Here is a 26,749-nt window from a genome sequence, read left to right as displayed (position 1 = left end):
CTATTTTAACAAGAGCCCATGGTATTACAGGAAGCATACTAGCATGGATAAAGCTTGACTGACTGACAGGAGGCAAGGAGTGAGAATTAAGGGATTCTTTTCTGGTAACTGATGGTATTCCACAGGGTCAGTGCTGGGTCCACATCTTTTTACATTAGATGTCAATGACTTGGATGATAGAATTGATGGCTTTGTGAAAAAAAATGTGGACAATATGAAGACAGGTGGAGGGGCAGGTAGCTTTGAGGAAGTAGAGAGACTACTAAAGGACTTGGACAGATTAGGAGAATGGGCAAAGAAACAGCAGATGGAATAGAGTATTGGGAAGTGTATGGTCAAGCACTTTAGTAGAAGAAATAAAAGGGTGGACCACTTTCTAAGAGAAAATTCAAAAATATGAGGTGCAAAGGGACTTTGGAGTCCTCATGCAGGATGCCCTAAAGGTTAATTTGCAGGGTGAATCTGTGGTGAGGAAGGCAAATGTGATATTAGCATTCATTTCAAGAGGACTAGAATATAAAAGCAAGCAGATAATGTTGAGGCCTCATTTGGAGTATTGTGAACAGTTCTGGGCCCCTTATCTATGAAAGGACATGCTGACATTGGAGAGGGTTCAAAGGAGGTTCATGAAAATGATTCCGGGATTGAAAAGCCTGTCATATGAAGAGCACTTGATGACACTGTGCCTCTACTCACTGGATTTCAGAACAGAGGGGGTGTCCTTTTAGAACAGAGATGAAGAAGAATGATTTTGGCCAGAGGGTGGTGTATCTGTGGAATTTGTTGCCATAGGCAGCTGTGGAGGCCACATCACTGAGCAGAGGTTGATAGATTCTGGATTAGTCAGGGCATGAAGGGATACAGGGAGAAGGCAGGAGATTAGGACTGAGGGGAAAAATGAATGAGTTATGATGAAATGGCAGATGGGCTAAATGGCTCCTGTATTTTTCTCCTATATCTTATGGTCTTAACCAGTAATATAATGGACAAGTTACACAATTATTGCTCAGGCTGGGAACCCTATTGCAAGGAACTCACTTCCTGACCTCCCATAGTTACTTGACCATCTACGAGGCACAAGTCAGAAAGAGTTGCAGCTTCAATAACACTAGGAAAACTTAATAGCATACAAAACAAAGTAGCCCAATTAATTGACTTTGTTTGTACCCACTATCCTAAACATTCATTCTCTAAACTACAACAATCCACTTTAGCTAATTTGTCTGTATCTTCCAAATCCATGAATTAGACCACCCAGAAAGGACAGACATATCAGATGCAAAAGATCACCAGAAATTGCAGGGTCCCCCTCAAACCCATTCCTTTATTGGCAATGGGCTTAAGCCATTGAACATAATACCTCATGATATTGTGATAATAGATGTACAGTATTCTTCTCGCAAGATAGCCAGTGTGTTCAGACACAGCGGCCTCTCCAGGGCCAACCAAAGGAGTTTTTGTCTTGGATGTTTTTCTTGTGATCACAAAACCCTGTTGGATATTGGGATCGTAGAGTACTGCAAGTCTAGTTCACTGGTTTACTGGTGAAACCGACAGCAGGAGATCTGCGTGGCCTCTATTGAGGCTCGGACTAGCCCTCATGCTGCAGCATCACCTGCTGCATCTGCCAGGAGTGGAGATGCCAGAAGTGGTGTGGTGTCCATGCTGGATTGGGAGCAGGTCCTCCAATTGGTGCTGCTTTCCAGTGTTCGTTTGCTGGAGGACATGCTAGATTACGTGCATGCGTTCTTTCGACTGCAGACTGCAGAGGGCTTGTTCTTGCTGACAACATTCAGGCTTCATTGATCTACAGGACATGTCACTGAGGGACTTCGTCTATATTATACTTTTTTGTGTGACTCTATGTTGAACACAATCTTATATGCGCTATACTACATGTGCCTTGTACAGTGTATGACTGTTGGTACTGTGTTCTACACCTTGATCCCTGAAGCACACTGTTTCATTTGGCTGTATTCATAGGTATTCATGTATGGTTGAATGATAATTAAACTTGAACTTGAAAGTCAAGAGAAGGTCTGCAATGTTTCCTGAAGGTGGCTCACTACCATATTCTCAAGGGCCACTAGGGATGGGTTGAATTATTGACTGAAATGTGTTGCAATATTGCTACATCCACACCAGGTCAGTAGACTCAACTAGGAACCTAACTAACAGAAGCAATGGGAAACTAAGTTCTGTGTGGAAGTGCCAACATTACCCTGAAGTAAGGCTCTTTACCACTTTGTCATTTAATGTTGTTATTCCATCACTAGTAAAATAGTCCATCTTTCTGCCATCTGCAAATTTTGATATGTGGTTTACTATCCAGGTTACATACACTCAGTGTAAAGTTGCATAATTAACTCCAACCTTTGTGGGAACCAGCTCTTCACAGTTTCTCATTATGTGAACCTGCTCATTTCCTTCCACATGTTGCTTGCCCTCTTGCCTAGCTAGTTTAGCAAATAACATAAAACAGTGCAACACAGCCATAAGGCTCTACAGCCCACCATATTTACAGTGGTGATTATGTCAATTTAAACAAATCCCATCTGCCTGTACATAGTCCAATCCCTCATTTCAATGCCTGTTCTCCGGCTTCTTAAATGTTGCTATTGTATCTGTTTCCATCAACAGCCTTAGCTACGCATACCAGGCATCTACCACTCCCTGCATTAAAAAGAATTGCCCTACACATCTCCTTTAAACTTCCCTCCCCCTCACTTTCAAACAATGTTTCTAGTATTTGAAATTTCCACCTTGGGGACTCCAACTATCCACTCTATACTTTCTCTCATGATTTTATAAATTTATATCATCTTGAGCTTTGCTAGTCTGTATTCATTGCTTCAGAAAGTTTAATCAGGATCATCATACAAGGCATTCTTTTTATAAATCTATGCTGGTTTAGACCTCCACTTATACAAGTAACTTCTCATTAGCTTGGCTAATGAGACCTATATTTCCACATATTCTCTCTCTCACCTTTATTTTAGATAGTAGAGGTTGAAAAATAGACAAAACTTAGAGAAATTATAGTACTTAGAGTGGAAATGGTCTGCTTCTAAAAATGTCACACCTTCATGGACTTCCTTCCTTCAATACCTTGCTTATAAAATTTGGCAATACACTATTTAACTGACCAGTAATTCTTTGGTGATGTTATCCTTTCTCTCATTGATAAATGCTAATGACAGGTAATCATTCAACATGCTCATCCTTTTCTTATTTTCATGGACAATATCACATCAATCTGTTTCTAAGAGCCTGACAAAGCTAAGAATTTGCTCAGCAAACAATAAAAAATGTATGCTGATTTTGGTATTCTTTGTAATATGTCTTTACAAACTCATTTAAAAATGGTTTGTCACCTTTTGCAATTTTTTAAATCTCTATCAATAGCCACCATTGTACTAGTTTTAGTTGTTGTATACTTTTTGTTCAGTTTTCCCTTGTCTCTAGCTTTAGATGACTTTTCCTTGGCAACTGCGACTCCTGCCACTTAATTCCTTTTCCAACATTTCTCGTTGTGTGAGAAGTAAATTTGCCTGGTTTCTTGTGGGTATTTTCTGCTTCATTGAATGAAAGTCAGTATCATATAAATTGAGAATATCCAGCACTGTTTTCATGTTTCTCCTCATTCAGAAACTCAATCATGCTGTAATTTCATCCTTAATTACTGAAGTTAAGGTTGTTATAGCTGGGAACCTATTAAATGCTCCAAATGGCGTGCGTCCCAAATAGTCTCTGACATCCAAGTTCCCGGCCCTCACGTGTGGCTTAGCTACTAAGCCCAGCGGAACCATTTCTACTGACAGGACAAGAGGCAAGGGCAAGTTACCGGTCACTTCGGGCAGATGGGGCTTGTCAGCCGTGGCTTACAGCTTATCTTGGAGAAGGAGAACTCTGATATCAATCCTCTGCTGCCTTATGTCTATACCCATTCACGGGGAAAGCTTCTGGAGTAAACCCTGAGTGAAAAATCCAAGGCAGTCCTACTTTGAGTTCAGTGCTGACTGGCTAATCCCGCAACAATGATGGTGCCAAACTGTATCGGTCTCTGCCATTCCTTTGGGTTCATCAGATATGTAGAGGGGGGAGCTTGCTACATAGGCAACAGGTTGCTCTCCATATCGCACTGCCCAGGCTTGCATATCTTGACAGCTAGGACACTATATCCATGGTCAACTCTGACAGATGGAGGCCTTCATTCACTCACTATTATTCACCAAAAATGTTATTTTCCATGCAAACCTTATAGTGTGTAGAATATAGTACTGTACCTTATAGTACGATCCTACTTTTCAAATATCCAACCAGATATTTAAACTTGGGAATGGATTTCAATTTCTTATTCACACAGGAAATAAGCACTGTTTTATAAGATCAGTTTCTACAGATCCCTATTCTCTATCACGTTTGGATTCTCCCTCATTCTTCACAATATCTGTTATTCAAATTTTCCATTTGAATCTCCCCTATATTTTCTTCCCAGTTAAACTCATTAATCTGCAATTAGCACCAATTCATTGCACAAAACTGTTAAAATTTTATTGCCCCAGTCTCTGCAAAGCAATTACAAGTGGAATCACTTTTGGTTTCTTTGGTATCAAATTTCAACTCTGACAAATTTTCTATTTCACACTCTGTTCGGGAAGCCCTTTCTCCCCCCAGGAGGGATTTGGGAATTTATGCTCCAAAAAACATAAGGCAAAAAACATAAAAAACATAATATTCTTGAGTGAATATCTCACTGAAATACAAATATGAAGTATTTTAGAAGCCTTCAGCTGCTTTAAACAGAACAATGATTCTGGGATGATTTGACAGAGAATTTTGTAATTGGGAAGGGATGGGAGAGAACTAAGACAGAACTTGTTTCAAGTGATTGATTGGTGCAGTGCAAAGGGACATAGATCATACAACATAAGAGGCAGCCATATGTGACTGGGTCTGCTCTGAAAGTTCTCCAATTAGTGAAGTAATTGAAAAGGAATGGACAAAGCAAACAAAAATGTTAATAGCAACAGGTGGCAACTGTTTGAAATTCAACAATGTGTGTCAGAAGCAAACATCTCAATGATTTGTCATTATTTCTGAGCACTCAAGGAATAGTTTCTAACATAAATCAGTAAACTCAGAATTATTTACTCATTTGAAAATTTAAAAACCTTCTTACCTGGAACGATATTAAACTGCACATTTGTCAAGAGCAAATAATGCCTTTATATATTAGTTCAAAGGCAATGATAACAAGCACAAAAAAGGCAAAATGGAATTTCTGCTCCAACCTTGCCAATGACAATAAGAATTACGAATAAGAATTACGGAGAACTAACTAGGTAATATGATATGCCTCTGGAAAGCATCCAATTAGCATGACACAACACCATACCCTCTTTCAATAAAAACAGAAAATGCTGGAAACACACAATAAATCAGGAATCATCAACAGAAAGCAATAGTTAATGTTACCAGTTGAAGATCCATTTTCAGAACTGGGAAAGAAAGAAAGCCATCACTTTAAGTTTCAGGTAAAGTGTGGGTGAGAAGGCTGGATAGGACAAAGAATGTATGTCTGATAGGGACACATCAGTTCTGTAGATATCAGAAATATTGAGCAACATACACATACGCTGGACAATATCATCAGGTCAAGCAGCATCTATGAAGGGAAATGAACAGTCAATATTTCAGGTGGAGACTCTTCATTGTAAGTACTGGTGAAAGGTCCTGGGCTGAAACACCAACTGTTCATATCCCTGCATAGATGCTGCCTGACCTGTTGAGTTCCTCCAGCATTTTGTACGTAGGGTTGTTATGTAGATAGCATGGATAAAATGTACAGGTTAGGTTAATGGGGCAGTTAGATGGTGGTAATACAAAGGTGAAAGCGCTGCAAAATGCAGGGTTTTTGGACATACCCCATAAGTCAGACTCTGTTAATGGAGGGAGAAAAACAGACAATATCACATATGGTTGACTAATAGCAAAAATGCCCAGTTTTGATAGAGCCAGATAAGGCACATTATTTGACTAAATGGAACTATACCTCAAGGACTGCAGTAGTTCAAGAAGGCAACTTACCTTCTTGAAATAAAAGTAAAGTCAGTGGAAGTTCAGGGTTGTTCCTGTGGGCTAAATACAGATGCTCCACAAGCAATCTACATTCAGTTTCTTCAGTGTAGAGGAGGCACATTGTGAATTCCAAATGTAGTGCACTGGATTAGAAGAAATACAAGTCAATTGCCATTTCACCTCAAAAGATTGTTTACTTCCCTGGATGGTGGGGAAAGATGAGGTGATAGGTGTTACATCTTCTCCAATCACATGGACAAGCTTCGTAAGAGGAGGCATAGTTGGTGGGGCAGAAGAGTGGACCAGGAAGACCCAGATGGAATGGTCCCTACGAAATGTTGAAAGGGGAGAGAAGGAGAATATTTCTGATAGTGGAATCATTTGGAATTGGCAGGTATTACAATGAATTATCTCTTAAATGTATGGAAGGATGATCAGGGAAATTCTCTTGGCTCTGTCCAAGAGGTAGTGTTGAGAGCAGAGGTGCAGGAAGTAAATGAGATGTGGTCAAGAGCTCCATCAACTATTGTAGAAGGAAAGAAGGAAGACATTTCAGAGTTGAAGCTCAACATATTGCAACATTTTACATTATTTGTATTATCACCTTTTTAACTGCCTCAAACTTAATAACTGGAGGATCTCTATAACATCTACCCAAAGAACCTTGGCCTTATCCTGTCATAACTATTTCCTTTGTGCTATCCCTTCTCTCACTCATTCACCTACTCTACAACTTTAAACCAACATGATTTTTATTCTTTTCCAGTTCTGGAGAAGGGTCTTTGATCTGAAACATTAACTGTTTCCTGACTTGCTGAGTGTTTCCAATTCTTATTTCAGATTTCTAGCAAAAGCTATGTTTTAATGTTTTAGTCCTCTTTTATTTTGAAAATGGGTATGGCTGGCTGCTACATAGAACATATTTAAAATTTCTGCTTGTGTCAAGTCCTTGTTTATACATTACCAGACATACGGAACTCAGCAGGTCAGGCATATCCATGGAGAGAAATAAACATTTTATGTGTGTTATTCTGGATTTCAGGTATCTGCAGCATCTATTGGGTTTATACATTACCATGTTAAGTTTGAGACTTTTATCACATAAAACTTATTTCTATCAGCACATGCTATGTTTAAAAACGATGTTCCTACCTGAGGCAGGTGAAGCTGAAGACCTTCACTAAGAATAGGTTGCCGTGATGGAGTTGAGTCCAGTTGCATATTAAACAAAGTCTGAAGAGTTGCTTGAGCAGCTCGAGCCTTTGCCAACTTCTTGTTTCTCCCCGACCCTTCAAATGTCTGCCCATCTACTGTCACTGCCATTATGAAATTTTTGGCATGGCTCTCTCCACTCTCAGAAATGAACTCATATTTAAGTCCTGGGCGCAGTTCATTCAGTATCATGACTGGGTTCTTTCCGCTGGTTATGGCAAAAGGAGATGGAGCGGTCATTGCTGATTGACCTACAGTACTTCTTCCGGTACCACAAGAAGCACCAAAAGAATTATAGTTGCCTGAGTTGAAGGAACCATCTCCATTGGACCCTAAGAGATAAGGTTCATCACCTTGAGCTGGGGTTTCAAATCCATTAAAGAGAGTATCTGGGAAATCAGAATGATCTGATGTAAAATCTGTATTAACATTCAGCATTCGACCCATAGCCAGGTGGGCCTCAGAGGCATTTGGAAACTGGACAAAGGACCTCAAGGCTTTCTCAGCTACATGCAATTTGGCTTTTTTCTTGGTGGGCCCAGATCCTTCAAAGTTTTGTCCATTGACCTCAACAGCCATGATAAACACAGGAGCATGGACTGGGCCAGACTGTGATAGTAACTTGTACTGGAGGCCTGGTTTAATTTCATTTAATTGCATAAGTGCATTCTTTGGCAAAATGGGACCCGGAGTTTTCTTCCTCTTCTTAGCACGAAACTTTGGATGTGAGTGCCCGTTACTGCCTTCTTCCAGTGGTCGTTTTCTGTTAATGGAGGAATTGCTGCCATTTGAAAGCTGTGCCTCACCAGGAGTTTGATTGCTTTCCTTAAGAGAGACGTTCTCCAGATTACGGTTCTCTTTTACGTCAGTGCTGCTTGAACCTGCAGTGCCCAGAAAGAGCAACTTACAACACCTTCGTTGCAGGATCTTGTAAATGTAAAATTCAAAGATTCCTCATCTTTCTTTGTAACAGAATGAGTGATGTGTCTAAGATTCATCTTGGAATGGGAGAGTTTAGATTTAGGCCCATAACAAATGTAAGAAAAAGGATTTAACAATAAAAAGAAAATAAACAACCTAAAGGAGTCCAAAATGGTAATGAATTCCCCCCCAAAAATTATAAGATTATTATTTGGAGGAAATGGGGTGGGGTGCTTGGAAAGAGGAGGGATATTAATATTCAATATTATGAAACAGGGCCCCAACTCGATTATTATGTACAGATCACAAGGTAAAATACTAAACTACTGCATGACAATAAGCAATTAACATCTACTTAATTTTACATGTAATTGACATACTTGTAACACTAAATAAACTTGGAACATTATAGTTACTTTTTATTTAGTTATATGTAACTAAATTATAAATTGAAGATAGAACTCTTGCCTTTTGATTTCACTCCATTTCTTCCAAGATGCCACCTAACATTTTCAAGTACAAAGGACTGGGAGGTCTCCTGTTTCCTTGACAAGTCACTCCATGAATGATTGCTAGAATCTCAATGCAAATACAGTGGACCAGTTAATTGGGCCATCAGTTATCGGGGCAGCTGCTTATTTGGGACAACTCTCAAAGAACAAAAAGTAATAGAGAAAATTTCCGGGTTTCCTTTGTTTATTTGGAACACTCTGCTGCTTAATTGGAAAAGGAGACTGCTGCTAAACAGTTTCTAACTCACATCAGCCGTGTGCACTTGTCTGGCTGTTATACTACACCGTACTTAGAACAAATAGTTTTTAAATAGCGTCAGTTGCATGTGTTTTTTTTTGTTCAAAAAGCAGTGATTTTCGTCACTGGTAGTTGGCGGGAAATAAGCAGTAAGACAATTCCGAACCGTTTTGCTCACAGTGGTTTCAAGCACTCAAGCTTGGAGATGCCAGAAGTGGCTGGGAAAGAAAATGAAACAATTACACTATTTCAACAACTTAGGATCTACGAAGAATTTCAGGGCATCGACAATCATCTTGAATGTTACAATGAAAATGAAGATTTAGAGGTTGCAATCATCGAAAGCATTGTATGATGGCACTCCATATCTACAAAAGATGTCTGTACTGCCTTTGTTCATTTACAATCAAAACAATGCGCAAGGCAGCAAAATTCCTCCATCAATAACTATCAGGGACTAATACATTTCTGTTCTGCAGTTAAATTAAATACATAATTTGGTACTCAGTTCATTGGTAATTTGTCTTTTTAACTATTTCTGTGAAACTTCAGCTAATTGGGGCAGCCAACTAATTAGGCCAAAATGTTCTGATCCTGGTGTCCCAATTAACCGGAATCCACTGTACTTTGTATTGATTCACTGCCTTCTTTTCTTCATCTTCTTACATGAAAGTGCATAATCATACAGGGAATGATCAAGCTGTGTTCCAGAACATCAATAGCCAATGACATCAGTGTCCTAAAAAGACTTTCTTCAGACTTTTAAAAAAAAAGTAAAAGTTCTGTAACTATAGGTATTTAAAAAAAAAATTAACCCTAACGTAGGAATTATGGACAATTCTTTACAGAATTAACAGAATTTACTTCAGCTCCCTATTTTTTCAGATGAAAATTTTTATCCCTGCAGTATATTTCATTGTCACCACAGTAAACTGAAGAGTTATAACCATTGATGTCTTTATTTTATTTAGATCTGAATCTTTGTGTCTCTTCCATTAGCACAACACGATGTGTGCAAGATTATATCATAGATAAAAAATAGGAAATCATACCAATCAGTGCATCTTTGGATTAAACTCTGCTTCGTTATCCATGAGGTACATTACACAACTACAAGAATTATTCAATATCACACATACTGTATGCTTTGTTTGATTTACAATCAGATATCAGGTAGTACTTATTGTTCAAGCATGCCCATACATCTGAGATTAAGAGTGATGTGGGACAAATTGATAAGACTAAAGGGTTCCCTCATACACATCTCCTCATTCCATTCACAAAGCTGATAGAATATCAGTCAAATTTTCATTTATAACATCCTTCAGCAAAAGGTCCATAGGTTACTCCTTTGGAGCTCAGAAAAATATCTGTAATGCCAGAGTGGGAATTCCTAATACCAGACAAAGGAAGACAAGAAGGGCGAAAACAGATGGACAAGCATTACGTAAAAAACATTGAATCATATTCAGTTACAATGGCAATTTGGTCACCAAGACAACATGACTCCAATTTTCCTGTATTTACATGCACACCTTGGCATATCTGATTGTTGCTGATGATAATGTGGTCACGATTATACTGGGTTGTTAAAAAGATACTGTCAATACAAAAGAGAGAGGATGTAACAATAATCAATTTTGCCTTAGTTTTCTAAAAGTATTAATTGTGCCAATATTAGAAAGCATATATTTTATATATTGATATTAAGTATTTGGGTACATGATATAAATGCAGATATAAAACATTTGCAGCAAGAATAAAGTAGTAATTTGCATGCATACTTGTATCTGAAGTAAGAATAGGTATCAGCTCATCATGCAGATTCTCACCTACTGATCAGTAATATATTTAGGCGATACACAGCTAATTTTCAAGACCATGTGTTAAACATCAAAGTTTAAGTAAACAATAGGATTTAATACTTGTGATTAATCACAACAACTAAAATCGTAATACCAAAGCTGCAAAATTAGAATGAGACTGGCAATTCACATTAAACTGTTCACCGTTTAATAATAGCAAATGAATATAATTTACTTCAGAAAGCATGTTCACATAAGTAGATAGTAACAAGTAAGAATTATGTTGAAAAAATTTAAATCTGCATTCAAACTTTGTTTGCAATTGAATGCATCTTCCAATGCAATTTACTTTCAACAGGAGAGAAAATATAACCCACATGTGATCATACAGCTGAACTTGCAAGTTTGATATTTTCTAGAAGTGTTTTGGTCCCTACATTTACTGCAGTTCAAGTATCAAAGATTGAACTAAAAGAGTATGACAGCTTGAACACAAAAAAAAACTACCGGTAAATGAACCTTTGGGAGAAAACTGAAGTGAAAATGAGAAAAATGAAAAGATGAAGAGAAGATTACATATACAATTACATGAAATTTAAAAATGCATTAATGAGTTTTCATTACAAAACACATTCTTATGGTGTATTTTCCTATGCCTTTCCCCACCTTCAGCTCTGTTACAGGATTGTTCCTTGTTAGGCTTCCATCCAAACCAACAAACATATAACAATGACCAAAGCGACAATATATTTACCACAATGCAATTTCCTGTACTCTGTGATCTTTGCACGCCACAGAAATAATTTATTTGTATTTTTATTTTGATATACAGCGCAGAACAGGCCCTTCCGGCCCAACAAGCCGAATCTAATCACAGGAAAATTTACGATGACCAATTAATGTCAACCAGCATGTCTTTGGAATGTGGGACAAAACCCATGCATTCTTGGGAAGGATGTACAAACTTCTTGCAGAAGATGCCGGAATTGAAATCTGATGCCATGAGCTGTAATAGCGTAGCACTAACCACTACACTACTGTGGCACCCAATTTACTTAGAAAATATCTTTTGGCTTTTAGCAGAGAATTAAACTTATTTATTCTGGTAAAACTGTTTTACTTCAAATCATTGTATTCGGTTTAATATATTTTAAAAAATTATTTGATTAAATAGCTACAGATTTCAAGTACAACGCTAATGATTGGAAGAAAACACGGTATTTGTGCATTCATGCTTACTGAAGGTCAGATGTGTGAAAGCTACAGAGAGAAATGGCTACTGCAAGAAAGCTTCACAAATATTAATACTCAGTACTTTGGCATTGTGTTAAAAGAAATAACATCTTGACATGGAAGAATAGCTTTGATCAAATTAATAACCTTCTCTAAAAGAAACAAAGCAAGTTTAAAAATGTAACTCAATAGATATATTACAAGCATTTGTTTGAAAAATGTGTTGCAGGCAAGTTACTACACCAAATCACCATTGCAAATGGGTCACCACATTTAGTCAAATACAAACCTCATTTCCAGAAAAGTTAGGATTTTTTCCAAAATGCAATAAAAACAAAAATCTGTGATATGTTAATTCACGTGAACCTTTATTGAACTGACAAAAGTACAAAGAAAAGATTTTCAATAGTTTTACTGACCAACTTAATTGTATTTTGTAAATATACACAAATTTAGAATTTGATGGCTGCAACACACTCAACAAAGTTGGGACAGAGGCATGTTTACCATTGCGTTACATCACCTTTCCTTTTAATAACACTTTTTAATCGTTTTGGAACTGAGGATACTAATTGTAGTAGACTTGCAATTGGAAATTTTGTCCATTCTTGCTTGATATAAGACTTCAGCTGCTCAAGAGTCCGTGGTCTCCGTTGTCTGATTCTCTTCTTCATGATGCGCCATACATTTTCAATAGGAGATAGATCTGGACTGGCAGCAGGCCAGTCAAGCACACTCACTCTGTGTCTACAAAGCCACGCTGTTGTAGCCCGTGCAGAATGTGGTCTGGCATTGTCCTAATGAAATAAGCATGGACGTCCCGGGAAGAGACGTTGCCTTGATGGCAACATATGTCTCTCTAAAATCCTAATACATGCCTCACAGTCAATGGTACCTTCACATACATGCAACTCACCCATGCCGTGGGCACTGATGCTCCCCCATACCATCACAGATGCTGGCTTTTGCACCTTTCACTGATAACAATCAGGATGGTCGTTTTCATCTTTGGCACGGACAACTCGACACCCGTTTTTTCCGAAAACTAGCTGAAATGTGGACTCATTTGACCACAGCACATGGTTCACAGTCTTTCGGTCCATCTGAGATGAGCTCGGGCCCAGAGAACTCACCGGTGTTTCTGCATAGAGTTGATGTATGGCTTCCTCCTTGCGTAATACAGTTTCAAGTTGTATTTCTGGATGCAGCGACGGACTGTGTTAAATGATAATGGTTTTCCGAAGTAATCCCGAGCCCAGGTGGCTATAATTGTCACAGTAGCATGACGGTTTCTTAGGCAGTGCCACCTGAGGGCTCGAAGATCACACGCGTTCAACAGTGGTTTCCGACCTTGCCCTTTACGCACTGAGATGTCTCTGAATCTTTTCACAATATTATGCACTGTAGATGTTGAAAGACCTAAATTCTCTGCAATCTTGCATTGGGAAATGTTCCTTTTGAAATGACTAACAATTCTCTCACGAATTTTGGCACAAAGGGGTGAGCCACGACCCATCCTTGCTTGCAAAGACTGAGCCTTTGATGGATGCTACTTTTATACCCAGTCATGATACCTCACCTACTACCAATTAGCCTGCTTAATGTGGAGTCTTCCAAACTGGTGTTACTTGAATATTCTGTGCACTTTTCAATCTTATTTTAACTCTGTCCCAACTTTTGTTGACTGTGTTGCAGCCATCAAATTCTAAATTTGTGTATATTTACAAAATACAATTAAGTTGGTCAGTAAAACTATTGAAAATCCTTTCTTTGTACTCTTGTCAGTTAAATAAAGGTTCACGTGAATTAACATATCACAGATTTTTGTTTTTATTGCATTTTGGAAAATATCCCAACTTTTCTGGAAATGGGGTTTGTATATTCTAAGCAATGTGGCAAGTTTTTGTGCAAAGACCAAACAATGGTGCAGCTTGTTTAGCTTCTATGATACTCTCAATGGTTTACTATACAGTACACTTTGATGTTAATTGTCCAAATTGTTAAGAACATAAATAATTTAAAAAATGAAGCTTTTTTGTTGATCCTACTCACCTCCTGCTATAGTGCAATGCTGAGATAGGGATTGCTCATGGGTGGGAACCTGTGTTTACTAAATACACTTGGAGCTAAATTCACAAAATAAAGGGGAGTTTAAAAAAAGTTGGTAGACAAGTAGAATACATAGCTAAGTACAGATCATAAGATTGTCCTAGTCTCTGACCCAATGATATCCAGAGATGACGTCTAGAACATTAGTTCATAAAGGGCTGGAAAATGGGAACATTATTTTTTAAGCTTCAGCCACATTAGGTAACCCACTATAAAGGAACCCACATAAAAACACACTTAAATGTTGACATAAAGCAGGTGAGAAACTCATAACAGGTGAGAACTGAATAAGGAAGAAATGAGACCTCTGGTTACACTGAACTAAATGATGATTTGCAAAATGTGAAACAGAGAGAAAACAAATACATCAATAAACTGTTGGTTAAAATCATTGACCCAGAACTTCTGTTCCCATGTCTGCCTGGATGGCAGGACGATGTTCCCTTGAAGAAATATGTGTGCCTAAGACAGCAGTGGCATTTTCTACTCTCCTGCCCCAGTCAATTCCTCTTGTAGTCCAACAAGGCAACACAAACTTCTGCAGACTTTCCAGTTCTAAGCATAAAATCTCTGTACAGAGTTCATGCCTGGTCAATTGTATTGAAAACAGAGAAATCTCCAATTAAATGAGGGAACAGCAGTTGGAAAATTAAAAAAAAAAAATCCCTGAAACTTTTTCAGCGATTACCTATGTTTATTTATAGTTTAAAATATAGCACAAATAAATATTATTATTTTTGTTTAATGTACGTTTGTGGTTGTCAAACTTGTTCATAAACATTCAGTGGTCCCCAGTAAGCCCAAATACAGGCTCCACTGACTGTCAAGAGACATTCTTTGAATACAGATGGCTGACACAGATCCTATGTCACATTTAGCCAAGTTCCTACCTCGTGACTGTGCCTGGAGCCGTAATGGAACATACAGCATAGTTCAAAATTTGGTGGACAATGATCACTGACTCTCTAAATTTTCACAATTTACAAGAATATGCCAGAACAACTTTAGCCAATTTTAACCAGAAAATTTCCAAGATAAAAAAATATTCCACCCAAGGGTCAAGCATGCCCAGATAAGAATCAAATTCACATATAACTACACTAGATTGCTAGAACACACACAAAATGCTGGTAGAACACAAATCTCTTACTATCTTTCCTTTCGGTTAGTCCTGACGAAGGGTCTCGGCACGAAACGTCGACAGCGCTTCTCCCTATAGATGCTGCCTGGCCTGCTGTGTTCTACCAGCATTTTGTGTGTGTTGTTGTTTGAATTTCCAGCATCTGCAGATTTCCTCGTGTTTGCTCTCTAGATTGCTAGATGTTACTTGAGAAACTGGATAACGGCAACCTGTGGAGTGGCTGATACTTCACCTGGCTGCTATCAATTCTAGGTTGGTATGTTCTAGTTGATGGGACAATACAAAATTCACCTGCATTGCAAGTTACAGGCTTTTAATAATAATGACATACGTTTCTATCTAATTTCCAATGAGGGCTTAAGTCAACTAATACATATTAAGAATAGAGTACACATTTTAACAAAAAGAGATCTTTTTACACATCCAAGAAAATTGCATATGGCATGAAGATTCTTATGAAGTGATTAACCAAAATAAAAAGATCATTAAAATAGGAGATGTGGAGGTTGCTAAAATCTGCAAAGGAAATTAAAAGAAAAGGAAAAGATTATCAATTCTAACATCTTTGAAAAAGCATCCTTTTATGCCATTGAACTGTGGGTAAAGAAAGTCATAATACTCACAGCTGAACAAATGGGTGTTATGACATTCACCAATTGATTAAACTTGGCAAATACAGAATCTACTATCTCAACAATATGCTATGAAAAGAGCCAGGTTGGGTAAAGGCAAGTTCTTTCTGAAATATACCGTTTAATCTTTTAGCTAAATATTCAATAGGTTATTTATTAGAAAACTGTGGGGGGAAAAAAAGCAAATATATTGATGACAACATCTGATTTTCTCTTTGATCCTCAACAAAGCACCCAATTTTGCCATTTATCCTGATATTTTAAGCAATCTACACTCAGTGGCCATTTTATTAGATACATCTGCTCATTATTTTGCTTATTTTATTTACCAATACAGTATGGAGTAGGCCCCTCTGGCCATTCAAGGCACATCACCCCAGCAAACCCATAACCCCAATTAACCCTAACCTAATCACAGGACAACTTACAATGACCAATTAACCTACTTGGTACATCTTTGGATTGAGAAAGGAAAGTGAAGCACCCAGGGGAAATCCACACATTCCAAAGGGAAGTCGTACAGAGACTCCTTGCAGAACTGCGCCAGAATTGAACTGTGAACTCTGGAACATCGTGAGCTGTGATATGGCGCCCATTGCAAATATCTAATCAGCCAATCAATGTAGCACCAACTCAATGTTTAAAAGCAAGCAGACGTAGTCAAGAGGTTCAGTTGTTATTCAGACTGAACATCAGAATGGGGAAGAAATGTGATCTCAGTGACTTTGACTATGGAATGAGCATTGGTGCCAAACAGGATGCTTTGGGTATCACAGAAGCTAATGCTCTGGGATTTTCATACACAACGGTCTCTAGAGTTTACAGAGAATGGTGTGAAAAACAAAAAAAATAGAACGGCAGTTGTGGGTGAAAATGCCTTGTTAATGAGAGAGAAGAATGACCAGACAGGTTCAAACTGACAGGAAGGCAACAGTAACTCAATTAACCACACATTACACCAATTGTGTGCAGACGACTATCTCTGAATGCACAACATGTCAAACGTTGAAATGGATGGGCTATAGCAATAGAGACTTCACCGAGTTCCATTCCTGTACCTAATAAAGTAGCGGCTGAGTGTATATTGAATATAATCATAAGATTACCGCAGAAAATCTAAAGAGTGTTGTTAGTTCAATTTTACTAGTAAATTGTAGCTTTAATTTAGAAATTTACTTCCTATTATATTTAAAAAGATGGAACAATAGAAGCAGAAATGCGTTGTTGCATTTATACTGAAAAATGTTTATGAGTTAATGTTAAGGTTTAACTGTAAATATGGGATTAAAAATTAGCCACACTTGAATATTGTACATACTGGGGATCCTGGGTTACAAGTCACCTGACTTACAGAAATGTGAAAATTCTCCCACATATTTTTAAAGCCTCTTTCAAGCTGGTAATAATGTTTCATGATATTCATAAATGATTGAATACAGTATATATTCCATTTGTTTTAATATGGGTAGTGCTCAGGCGATCATTGAATGAAATGGAACAATTATAACAAGTGCATTCAGTGCAGTATGAAATACTACATAAAAACAGACATTTCTGATTCTTGGAGAAATCAGCTTATTAACAATTCCCAGGAACAGAATTTACATTTATATACATTATGTATGCATTCTAAGTAGCATCATTTGTCTTAACCTATTCAGATTTAGTAGTTCACTTTGATAATGAAATGGAGCAGCTTCCAGGGCAATTTAGAATTTCAATGAAGAAATTCCTCTGTGTTATTACTTTGGAGGACCTGTCCCGGGCCCAGCACATTAAGTGCAATTACGAAGAAAGCACTGCAGCACCTCTACTTTCTTAGGAGTTCATTCGTTAAGGTTTGGCATACATCTAAAACTTTGACAAACTTCTACAGCTGAATGATGGAGAGTGTATTGATTGGCTGCATCATTTCCTGATATGGGAACACCAATGCCCTTGAATGGAAAATCCTACAAAAATATTCCGCCCTGTCCATCATGGGTAAAACCCTCCCCAGCATTGAACACATCTACACAAAGTGCTGTCACAGGAAGCAGCATCCATCCCTCAGGACTCATACCACCAGGTACAGAAACAGTCATTACCTCTCAACCATCAGGCTCTTGAACCAAAGGCGATAACTTCACTCAACTTCACTTGCTTCATCATTGAAATGTTCCCACAACCTATAGACTCACTTTCAAGGACTCTTTTATCTAATGTTATTGACATTTATTGCTTATTTAATATTATTATTCTTTCTTTCCATAGTTTCAGTTTGTTTTTGCATACTGGTTGAGTGCACAAGTTGGTGTGGTCTTTCATTGATTCTCTTATGAGTATTATTCAATTATGGATTTATTGAGTATGCCCACAAGAAAATGAATCTCAGTGTTGTATATGGTGACACAAATGTACTTTGATAATAAATTTACTTGGAACAGCAGTTTATTTTAAAATTTTGCAACAGATACACATATTTTCCTCCTTCCGGAGGACCAGAAGACTACTAAATTTGAATTGCCACAACCAGTGACATCCTTTAATTAGCCTGAATTGTCCAGAGAAATGCCAGCAATTCCATATGGAACTAATGGCAATTTCCAGGTAAACATGAGGGCTGCTCACATAAATATGGAAGTCCCAAAATGATGGGAAATGCTTATTGGCAGTTTGCTAACAATGCTCCACCAATGGACTCCTCATGACTTCTGCAAGAGAAAGCTAATTAATCACAACTGTTCAGCAACTCTGTGCATTTCAGCAGAGAGTACTACCTCTAAGTTCCAGAGTTAAGTATTAAGCAGTTAACATTTGCTGGATTAATTGATTTTACTAAACTTTTGAAAAGTTTAAACATTTTAACATCTTTAAATGTTTTTGCTACTTTATAGTTTCAGTATTTTTAATAGATACTCAGACCATTCACAAGCTTGTGGTATGATTTAAGATAGTTTTTCTCTGCATTCCCATTGGTGATGTCTTGCTCGGGCTCTGCTGCATCACGTCATTTATATCTCAAATGTGGAGTCACCACCCAGCCTCATTAAGATAGCTTTGTTAAGGAGATGCCTCTAAAAATCCTCTGAAGGTGAGTGTGGGACTGAGTGGGTAAATGAATAGGAAATGTGGGTGTCTTGCCATTGCCTGCAAATTCTCAGCCAAATTTACGTAGGCTTAGAACATTACCTTTCAACACCTTCAGTCCTTTATAATACAACTAATGGGCACACTAACCACTGAAATTACACCCGGCCATTTCAATTCATTGTCCATTCTCTTGGATTTCTTCTGTTTCATTTCAACCATGCAGCCTTTTGCTACTTTCCAATTTTCACCTATCTCCACTCATTCCTCCCACACCCTCTAATGGACCTACTTTTTGTTCATGTTGACATTTTCTCCTCTTGATTATCATGCACACTTCACCCATTAATAAAGCAGATACTCCCTTCAAAAACACACCCCAAAATTTACTACAGATATCCTGCTGTTCAAAATCTTACAGCCACTGCTTGGATTCTTTTTTCACTTTCTTGAATGAACCTATTAATCTTCTTATCTTCAATTCAACTGAGAATTTTAAACTTTGCAATCTCCAATCTTAGTAAGTGATTAGATCTGGATACTTTAACTAACGGAAATTTCCTTCTGACAAAGGCTCTTCTCTTCCCACCGATGTGGACTGAACAGATGAATATTTCAAATATTGTCTGTTTTCATATTGAACATTTGGTATTACCCACTAATCTAATCTTTCTTGGATACTATATCCTATTATCAATAGGATTGAAGTAAATGCCTGATCTTTGAGAATTTAGACACAAAGTCCACACCAGTGTTCAATTCAACAGCTAGGAGAGATGCTGAGGGATAAGAGACTGATTCACTGCACTTCTGGTCACAAATTGCACCCCAAAACAAACTGACTCTGTTAAAAATATGTATAGCCTCCACTTTTCTTTCTGCTTTTACCATACAAAACCCAAGTATGTTTGAAAAAATATAGAATAAGACTGCTTAATTTGCTGATAAGTAGATGTGAAATCTAAAAAGGTGAGAAGGGATTAGTTCATCAAAGCACAAAATAGGTCTGGTATAAAATAAATTATTAATGGATTTTCAATTAAAAAACGAACAAAGGTTTGTTTTGTAGGAATAGAGGTCAGCAGTAGATTCTTGTTCACAAACTGAAATAGTCAGCATTCTTACTCATGTTTTCACCATCCTCATCATCCACATCCAAAGTACAGTATTTCTGCTGGTTTCTTGACTGCTGGTACCCAAGTGATCTATCTGCAAGATAATGGAAGTTAAATGAAGCATTTTGTTCTTCTTATAGTACAGTCACATATTATATGGTGTTTAAAAAAAGAGAAAGTAAAGCAAAATGGATGAAAATATACTACAGAATACAAAAAAGATTAAAAAATCAAATTTATTTATAAATGCATTGAACTGAAGTAAATTAATTAGAAAAAATATTAATTCAAATAAGAAAACCTCAAAACACCATGTTAGTGAAGATTGGCAAAGGTGGCACACTTTACCCAATGTAAAGCTGTAAGGTCAGCTATTAGGTGAATCTATCCCTTTGGTCAGTATATTACAGAATACCCTTGAACCTAGTGATGTGTCCAGGGGTGGACCCAAAGATCAGGTGCACGTCAGCCTGACGTCCAGCTTGCTCCTCAATTCCACAGTGCCCTCTGAAGTGTGGAAGACTACACTATGCTGATGCACACCGTGCTCTTGGCTGGTAGTTCTTAACAAAACTGATAAGTTAGCTGCTAACATGATCCAACCCTGTGTACTCCCACATCCTGTCGGTGGGGAGAGGTCCGTAAAATGATAGAAATAATCAAAGCAAAGCATGACTGGTATTAACAAAGGTCCATGGTGCAAAGTTTCTATTCCAATGTAGTGTTCTGTCCAATAGTGTCTGCTGAAATAAAGTTCTTACAGTTATTATACTGACATAAAGGAAAACTTTACAATAATATAAAACTGAAGACATTAGTCAAACTGAAGTTGAAATGAAATTCCTGTCGTTCAGGCCAAAATTGCAGCTGCAAAGAAAAATCACCTTCAAAGCAGCTGCACAAGATAACAGACAAATAAAGCAAGAATCTTCAAAGTCAGAAACATGAAGCAACCAATATCCATCATCCCATCACTCTGCACTAATCAAGTTTTTCCACATCAAATGACTGTTTAAATAGAATGGAAGATAAATATTCTCTGCAAATAGCATGTATTGATCTAGCTGGCACAGGACACACTTCCAAAACTTTGATGCTCAATAAAAGCTAATGTTAATAGTGGTACCTTCATGTGCAACATTTGTAGCTACGTCCGAAAAGAGAAAAAAAATTGGAGGATAGCAGAATTGCTTTGGTATACAAATACATTTTTAAGATAGCAATTTAGTGGAAATTAGCATAACATGAGAGGAATTGGGTTCTTACATGGTCTATGAACAAGTTCTCCACTAATTCTGAGTAAACACTAATTCTGAGTAAACAAACATTATGCAATTAAAACAGTACTTCAGTTAACCCCGGAAAACATGCATACCATCTTGCCATTGAGCTTTATACTACCCTATTCCATCACACAAATGCAAGTTCTACAACTATACCTACCATACAAAATGTGAGGCATTTTGTGTTACAATTCCTTAATCTTTCCCATCATATGATATTACTCTTCTCTTTACCAATAACATTTAGATCTTTTCATCACCCCATTCCCCAAAAATGCAAGTTGGTGTTGGAACTTAACAGGAATGATAGTAATTAAACGTTGATATTAAGTCTTGTAAGGAAAGGTAGGGCAGCTGAGCAAAAGACTGATCAAGTAGCATGGGAGAGAAGTACAAGTGGGGGTGGGGGGAGCAGGGGAAAGTAGGGAGCAGATGGAGGAGGAGAGCAGGGGGAGGGGGCCAACAAAGTCTCAATCTTAGAGTCAAAGGAGTTTATATTTTTGATGTATACTGATTTCCAGTAATCTTTTATACTTGGTCTATATTCCTTGGTCTGATCCCCTCCCCAACCTCTCTGGAACTTAAAACAAACTTGTTTTATTTCTTTTCTAGTTCACACAGCATCTTTGACCTGAAATGTCAACTCTTCCGTGGATGCAGTATGACTGCTGAGCATTTCCAGTATTTCCTGATTATATTTCAAATTTCTAACACCTAATCCACAAGTTTGGGATGGGTGCAACTTCCAAACGGACCCATAGTCACAGATTTGACACCACTGGTTAGAAGCCATCATTTCCAAACTTGAGATAGCTCTCTATCTGTTCTTATGGGTAGGAAACAGAATTAAGTGCTGATAAGAAGTTGTATAAATGGCATTTTTTCTTAAAGTCCAATAACAGAATGGAGTGCTATGAAATAAATTTCTGTAATGGGTGACCAATGATTTGGCATACTGAAAATATGTTCTCCAAGCAACATATCAAATGAACAGTAAACAAAGTCATCACTCAATGCACATCCACAGTAAAGCAATCAGAAATGCCCAGTTAAATTTCTGGTCTAACACGAATGTAACCAAATAGCTCGATTTTATATTCTTTTCAATTAACAGCAACCAATGTAAAAAGAGTCGTGCTTTTTCAACCAGCTTCCAGGCAAACAGAAAACTGTTAAGACTAAAAAAAACACTATTAAAAAATAAACTGTAGCTCATATCCGGGTAACAAACATGTGACTGATGGGAAGTTTGCCAAAGAACCTGGGGCTCTTTTCATGATCTGATGATCTGACTTCCTGCCAATCGCTTTAATATGTGAATCCAGGTACTAGCCCTTTTTGCCAAAAGTTCACAGTTCAGACCATAGCGTTCAAATCTGTTCTGAAAGGAGCAGAAATAGTCTGTTAAAAATAGTGTTGATGATTGCAGCTTACTTACTAGAGAATTTTGGTTGTGGATTTAAAATGCTTACCAGTGAGTTAGAGGTTTATAAGATTATAGTTACAACCAGCTGTATATAACGAGTTGTTGCATTACTGATGGTCACAAGGGAGGCAAGAATGTCAACAATACTACTTTTCAGTGAAATTTCAGTTGAGACAGTATTAACTACTGGTGGAATCAAAGATATTTATAACTTCTGTTTCCTCTCTGTGAACTACTTCTTGATCTTTAGATTTCCTTACTACTGATCTCCACTGTCCAGTCCACTTTGCCTGCATAAGTTGTCCAACTTCTCATAGCAGTTATTGCTATGAAACCATCAACCAAGATATCTAACTGTAGGGGGCAAACATAATGAAGGTCATAATAATTATTTTTCCTAATCATTGTAATCAAAATAATAAAAGGTCGAGCCTGAAAGAATGTCTCCAAACAGACTTTACATTTAGTGTTGCAGTTTATTATGTTTCTAAATAGTCCATATTTTTAGAATGTCTAATGTCCTGAATGCAATGTAATAAGTAATGAAAGAGAACAGAAAGGTAACACTATTAACACAATTTTAGAAAATGCTTGAAAGAGACAAAAATTTGGAACAAATAGAAAGCAAATGTGACTTTTTGTAAGCATTGACAAGTGATACAAGTATATTCAGTAACCCTCTGAAGAACCACTGAGTTGATAGGTGTATGGAGTGATGACAGCTTCACCACTGATCAGATAATACAATGCTAGATGAAAAGATAAATACAAAATACTGCTTTTCAGTATCATTATACCATGTGATCACAACGATGAGTAAGTAAATCTGTTATGATTATAAGCATGCCTACACCTCACACAAATTCAATCAACTGCCTTAATAGTCTATCTTGATCTGATTCTGCTGAATATATACTGTCAGGAATTATAAGGACAAATATTTTTATCACAACCCACTGCCTTTTAAAGCAATGTGAAAGACAGCAAACTGAAACATTACTGTACTATAAAGTTTATTCAATGTTTAAATCAAGATTCTTGCTTATATAGATGTAATTAAATGATTGAAGAAAAATACTACACTGGATGATTTTAGAAAAGCCTACAGGAAATCAGCAAACATAAGCTGAAAACAAGAAAATTTACCAACTAACATTTAGGAATGATAACTAATTTTAAGTTTCAGTGAACAAAATTGAGAAAAAATAAAACCAGGATTTCTAGGAGCGGATGCAAACTTTTAAACAAAAGTACTGGAACTAATGATAGAAAATTAATATTTTTTTATGAAGTAAAGTCTAAACTATTTCCATACCCAATCTCCAACTACAAATTTTAATACATGTATATCACAGCTAAAACCAACCATGTTTATTTGTAACTGCAGTCGAAGGCCAGCAATGTGAGTCATCTGAAGTCTGGACTTCCGTTCTGCGCTTGAAGTCCTGCCATGTGTTACATGGGAACGAAGGACATCTGGAGTCTGGGCTTCTGCTCCGTGCTCGAAGACCTGTGATGTGGACATGGGGCATCTGGAGCCTAGCCTCTGCTGCATGCTTGAAGACCTGCAATGTGGACATGGGATTTCAGGACATCCCGAGTCTACGACTCCACTCCATGATTGAAGGCCAGCAACGTGAATGGATGACAAAGGACATCAGTGGATGTTGGGCTGCCCCAGGTCAGAGAGTCCCAGGATCAGATGTCTGTGTAAGCAGGAGGCACAGAGAGACATGAGAACCAGTAAGTCAGCGAGCCTGAAGTTCAAGGTCCAATCATCAGCTACTTCAGGAGTTAATACTGAAGACTGAAGTCAATCATTTTGAAGTCTGGAAGTCAAATGAAGCCTAGAGACTGGAGGCCTGTTCTGGTATTGGAATACTGTCTGTGTGTGTGTGGATGGGTAGGAGGGAGGGTAGTGGGATGAAAGGGGCTTGTTTTACTGTTGTTGCTCATCTTCTGTGTTGCCAAGCAATGTGGACATGCTACATTGGTGCTGGAACGTTTGGCAAAACTTGTGGGCTGCTCCCAGCTGGTTGCTAATGCAATCATTGCATTTCACTGTGTGTTTCCTTGCATATGTGATAAAAAAATCTGAACAATTTCACTCTCCTTTGGTAATTCAACTAGAATTCAAAACCAAATAATTCACCTTTGCCTTTCAATCTGCACAATTGCTGCAGGATCAGGAAGATTTGATACAATAATGCATTCCACCTTTAAATCATAATATAAATATACACTTTGTCAAATAGAGGGACAGTCACAAAATAACTTTTTCAAATAAGCCAGAATGCATATTTTGGGTTAGACTGTAGTGTGAAAATAGACCAAGTAAGGCCAAAATTTGACAGCAATTTCTAACAACTACAAATTTGCAGTTAACTGCAGAAATGCTGTAGCAACTGTCTGAGGTTGTCCAACCTCCGGAAGCTGCATCATCTTGGTACTTCATCAGAAGATGTGAATCACAAATACATGGGCCAGTGGAAAGCAGTGATATTTACGTGATAAATACCTCCAGGCTGTGAATATTCTTACAGGCATCTCAGACACCAGAAACAAACCTTTTAAAAAAGTGGGATGTTATTCCTCTAGATTATAATTGTTCTTGGAGATTTTTAAAAAATCGACTTTTTTCAGGAAACTACTGCATGTCCTTCTATTTCTTTGTTGGCAATCTCAATTTAAACTACCGTATTTTAACTTCTGTACATAATTTGACATTAAATTAACTGTTCTGACAACTACAGGTTCAGACCCTCTCATAATATAAAGCTTTAATCGATTTGGTTAATAAGACATGCCATGATTTGCCCTGTTTACAGATCCTTGTGTATAATTATTACTAAAATGGATAATCCCACATTATACTCCAGCTATCTTTCTGGTCATGCAGTTAATCTTTTATTACATTCCTTTGCAAACTTCTATGTGTTCTCACTCCTTTCTTTTTCATCTATCTTTGTGTTATTGACAAACTTGGATGCAACATCCTTGTGTCTGCTCATCAGATTCAAAAATACTAGCTGTAATATAAAAAATCAGTTCTTTGAACTTGTCTGCAAAAAATATTCAGTTATAATCCATATAAACATTCTTTGCCAGTATAAGAAAATTGATATATTGTTGAAACATTTTATTCTGCAATCCAGAAATGCCATTTTCTGCTCCACAGAATTATAGTTTCTAGATTTGCGGTGTGATAAGTAGCAATGCAGTACTCAAATCATTTAAGGCATAAATTCTTTATTTTGATCTGTTATCATCAAAACGGAAGACAAAGATTATAGATGCTGGAACAGAGAGGTGGTGTAATTTAAGTCTTTTGCTCCTGAAGGATACATTAAAATGTTAAACATTGAAACTAAGTCATTTTATTAAATATGCCTGAGGGATGTATGCTTGATCAACTTTCACGTCCGTGTCATGAGCACAGAAAGCCACAAAATAGAAAATATCACTCAAATGGACAAAATTCCTTGATAATAGCTTGAGCCATGAAAAACTGATCATCTTCAAAGGTCTATATTTTTTTACGGAGTCTCTCTTTTGGCAGAAGGTTGCACTGATGTCTGCAGATGCTGTGATAAGTTGGATTGGACAGTACTTCAAATATAGTTCATCAAAAAACTGTCAGTTTGCATGCCATTTACAGCACTGAACAAGAAAATAATGGTGCGGTTGGACACACATCAGCAATTCATTCAATACAGGGATGTTTTAAAAACGGACATAAGTTGAACAGAAGCCATACTGTCTAAACATTAAATTGCCTGCATCTCCAATCTGCCCTTAGCAGTCACAAAACATATTCCATATGCAAATCTTAATGTTCAATATATGGTTTAAATTACAGAACATATAATGGTACTGGATCTCAAGCAGTGATTATATCATACAAACTGATGCAATAACCTCAGTTCCCTCTTCAGCAAGTCCAATCCTACAGTTCCAGCTCTTATAATAGTT

The 26,749-nt window shown here is 37.4% G+C and overlaps 1 protein-coding gene across 3 annotated transcripts in view; it reads right to left on the bottom strand.

Moving 5' to 3' along the window:
- Positions 1-26,749, bottom strand: part of LOC140728217 (double-stranded RNA-specific editase 1-like) — a 332,491-nt gene that overhangs the window by 89,770 nt on the left and 215,972 nt on the right. For all 3 annotated transcript variants that reach the window (XM_073046633.1, XM_073046634.1, XM_073046635.1), the window contains 2 exons: positions 20,079-20,162; positions 7,234-8,174 (listed from right to left, as the gene is read on the bottom strand). In XM_073046633.1, the coding sequence (XP_072902734.1) occupies positions 7,234-8,174; positions 20,079-20,162 (1,025 nt within the window). The remainder of the gene's footprint in view (positions 1-7,233; positions 8,175-20,078; positions 20,163-26,749) is intronic.

The sequence above is a fragment of the Hemitrygon akajei genome, chromosome 5, assembly GCF_048418815.1.
Source record: "Hemitrygon akajei chromosome 5, sHemAka1.3, whole genome shotgun sequence".
In the NCBI taxonomy this organism is placed as follows: Eukaryota; Metazoa; Chordata; class Chondrichthyes; order Myliobatiformes; family Dasyatidae; genus Hemitrygon; species Hemitrygon akajei.
The sequence above is the reverse complement of the archived record's forward strand: the minus strand, read 5'-3'. Positions and strand labels throughout refer to the sequence as shown.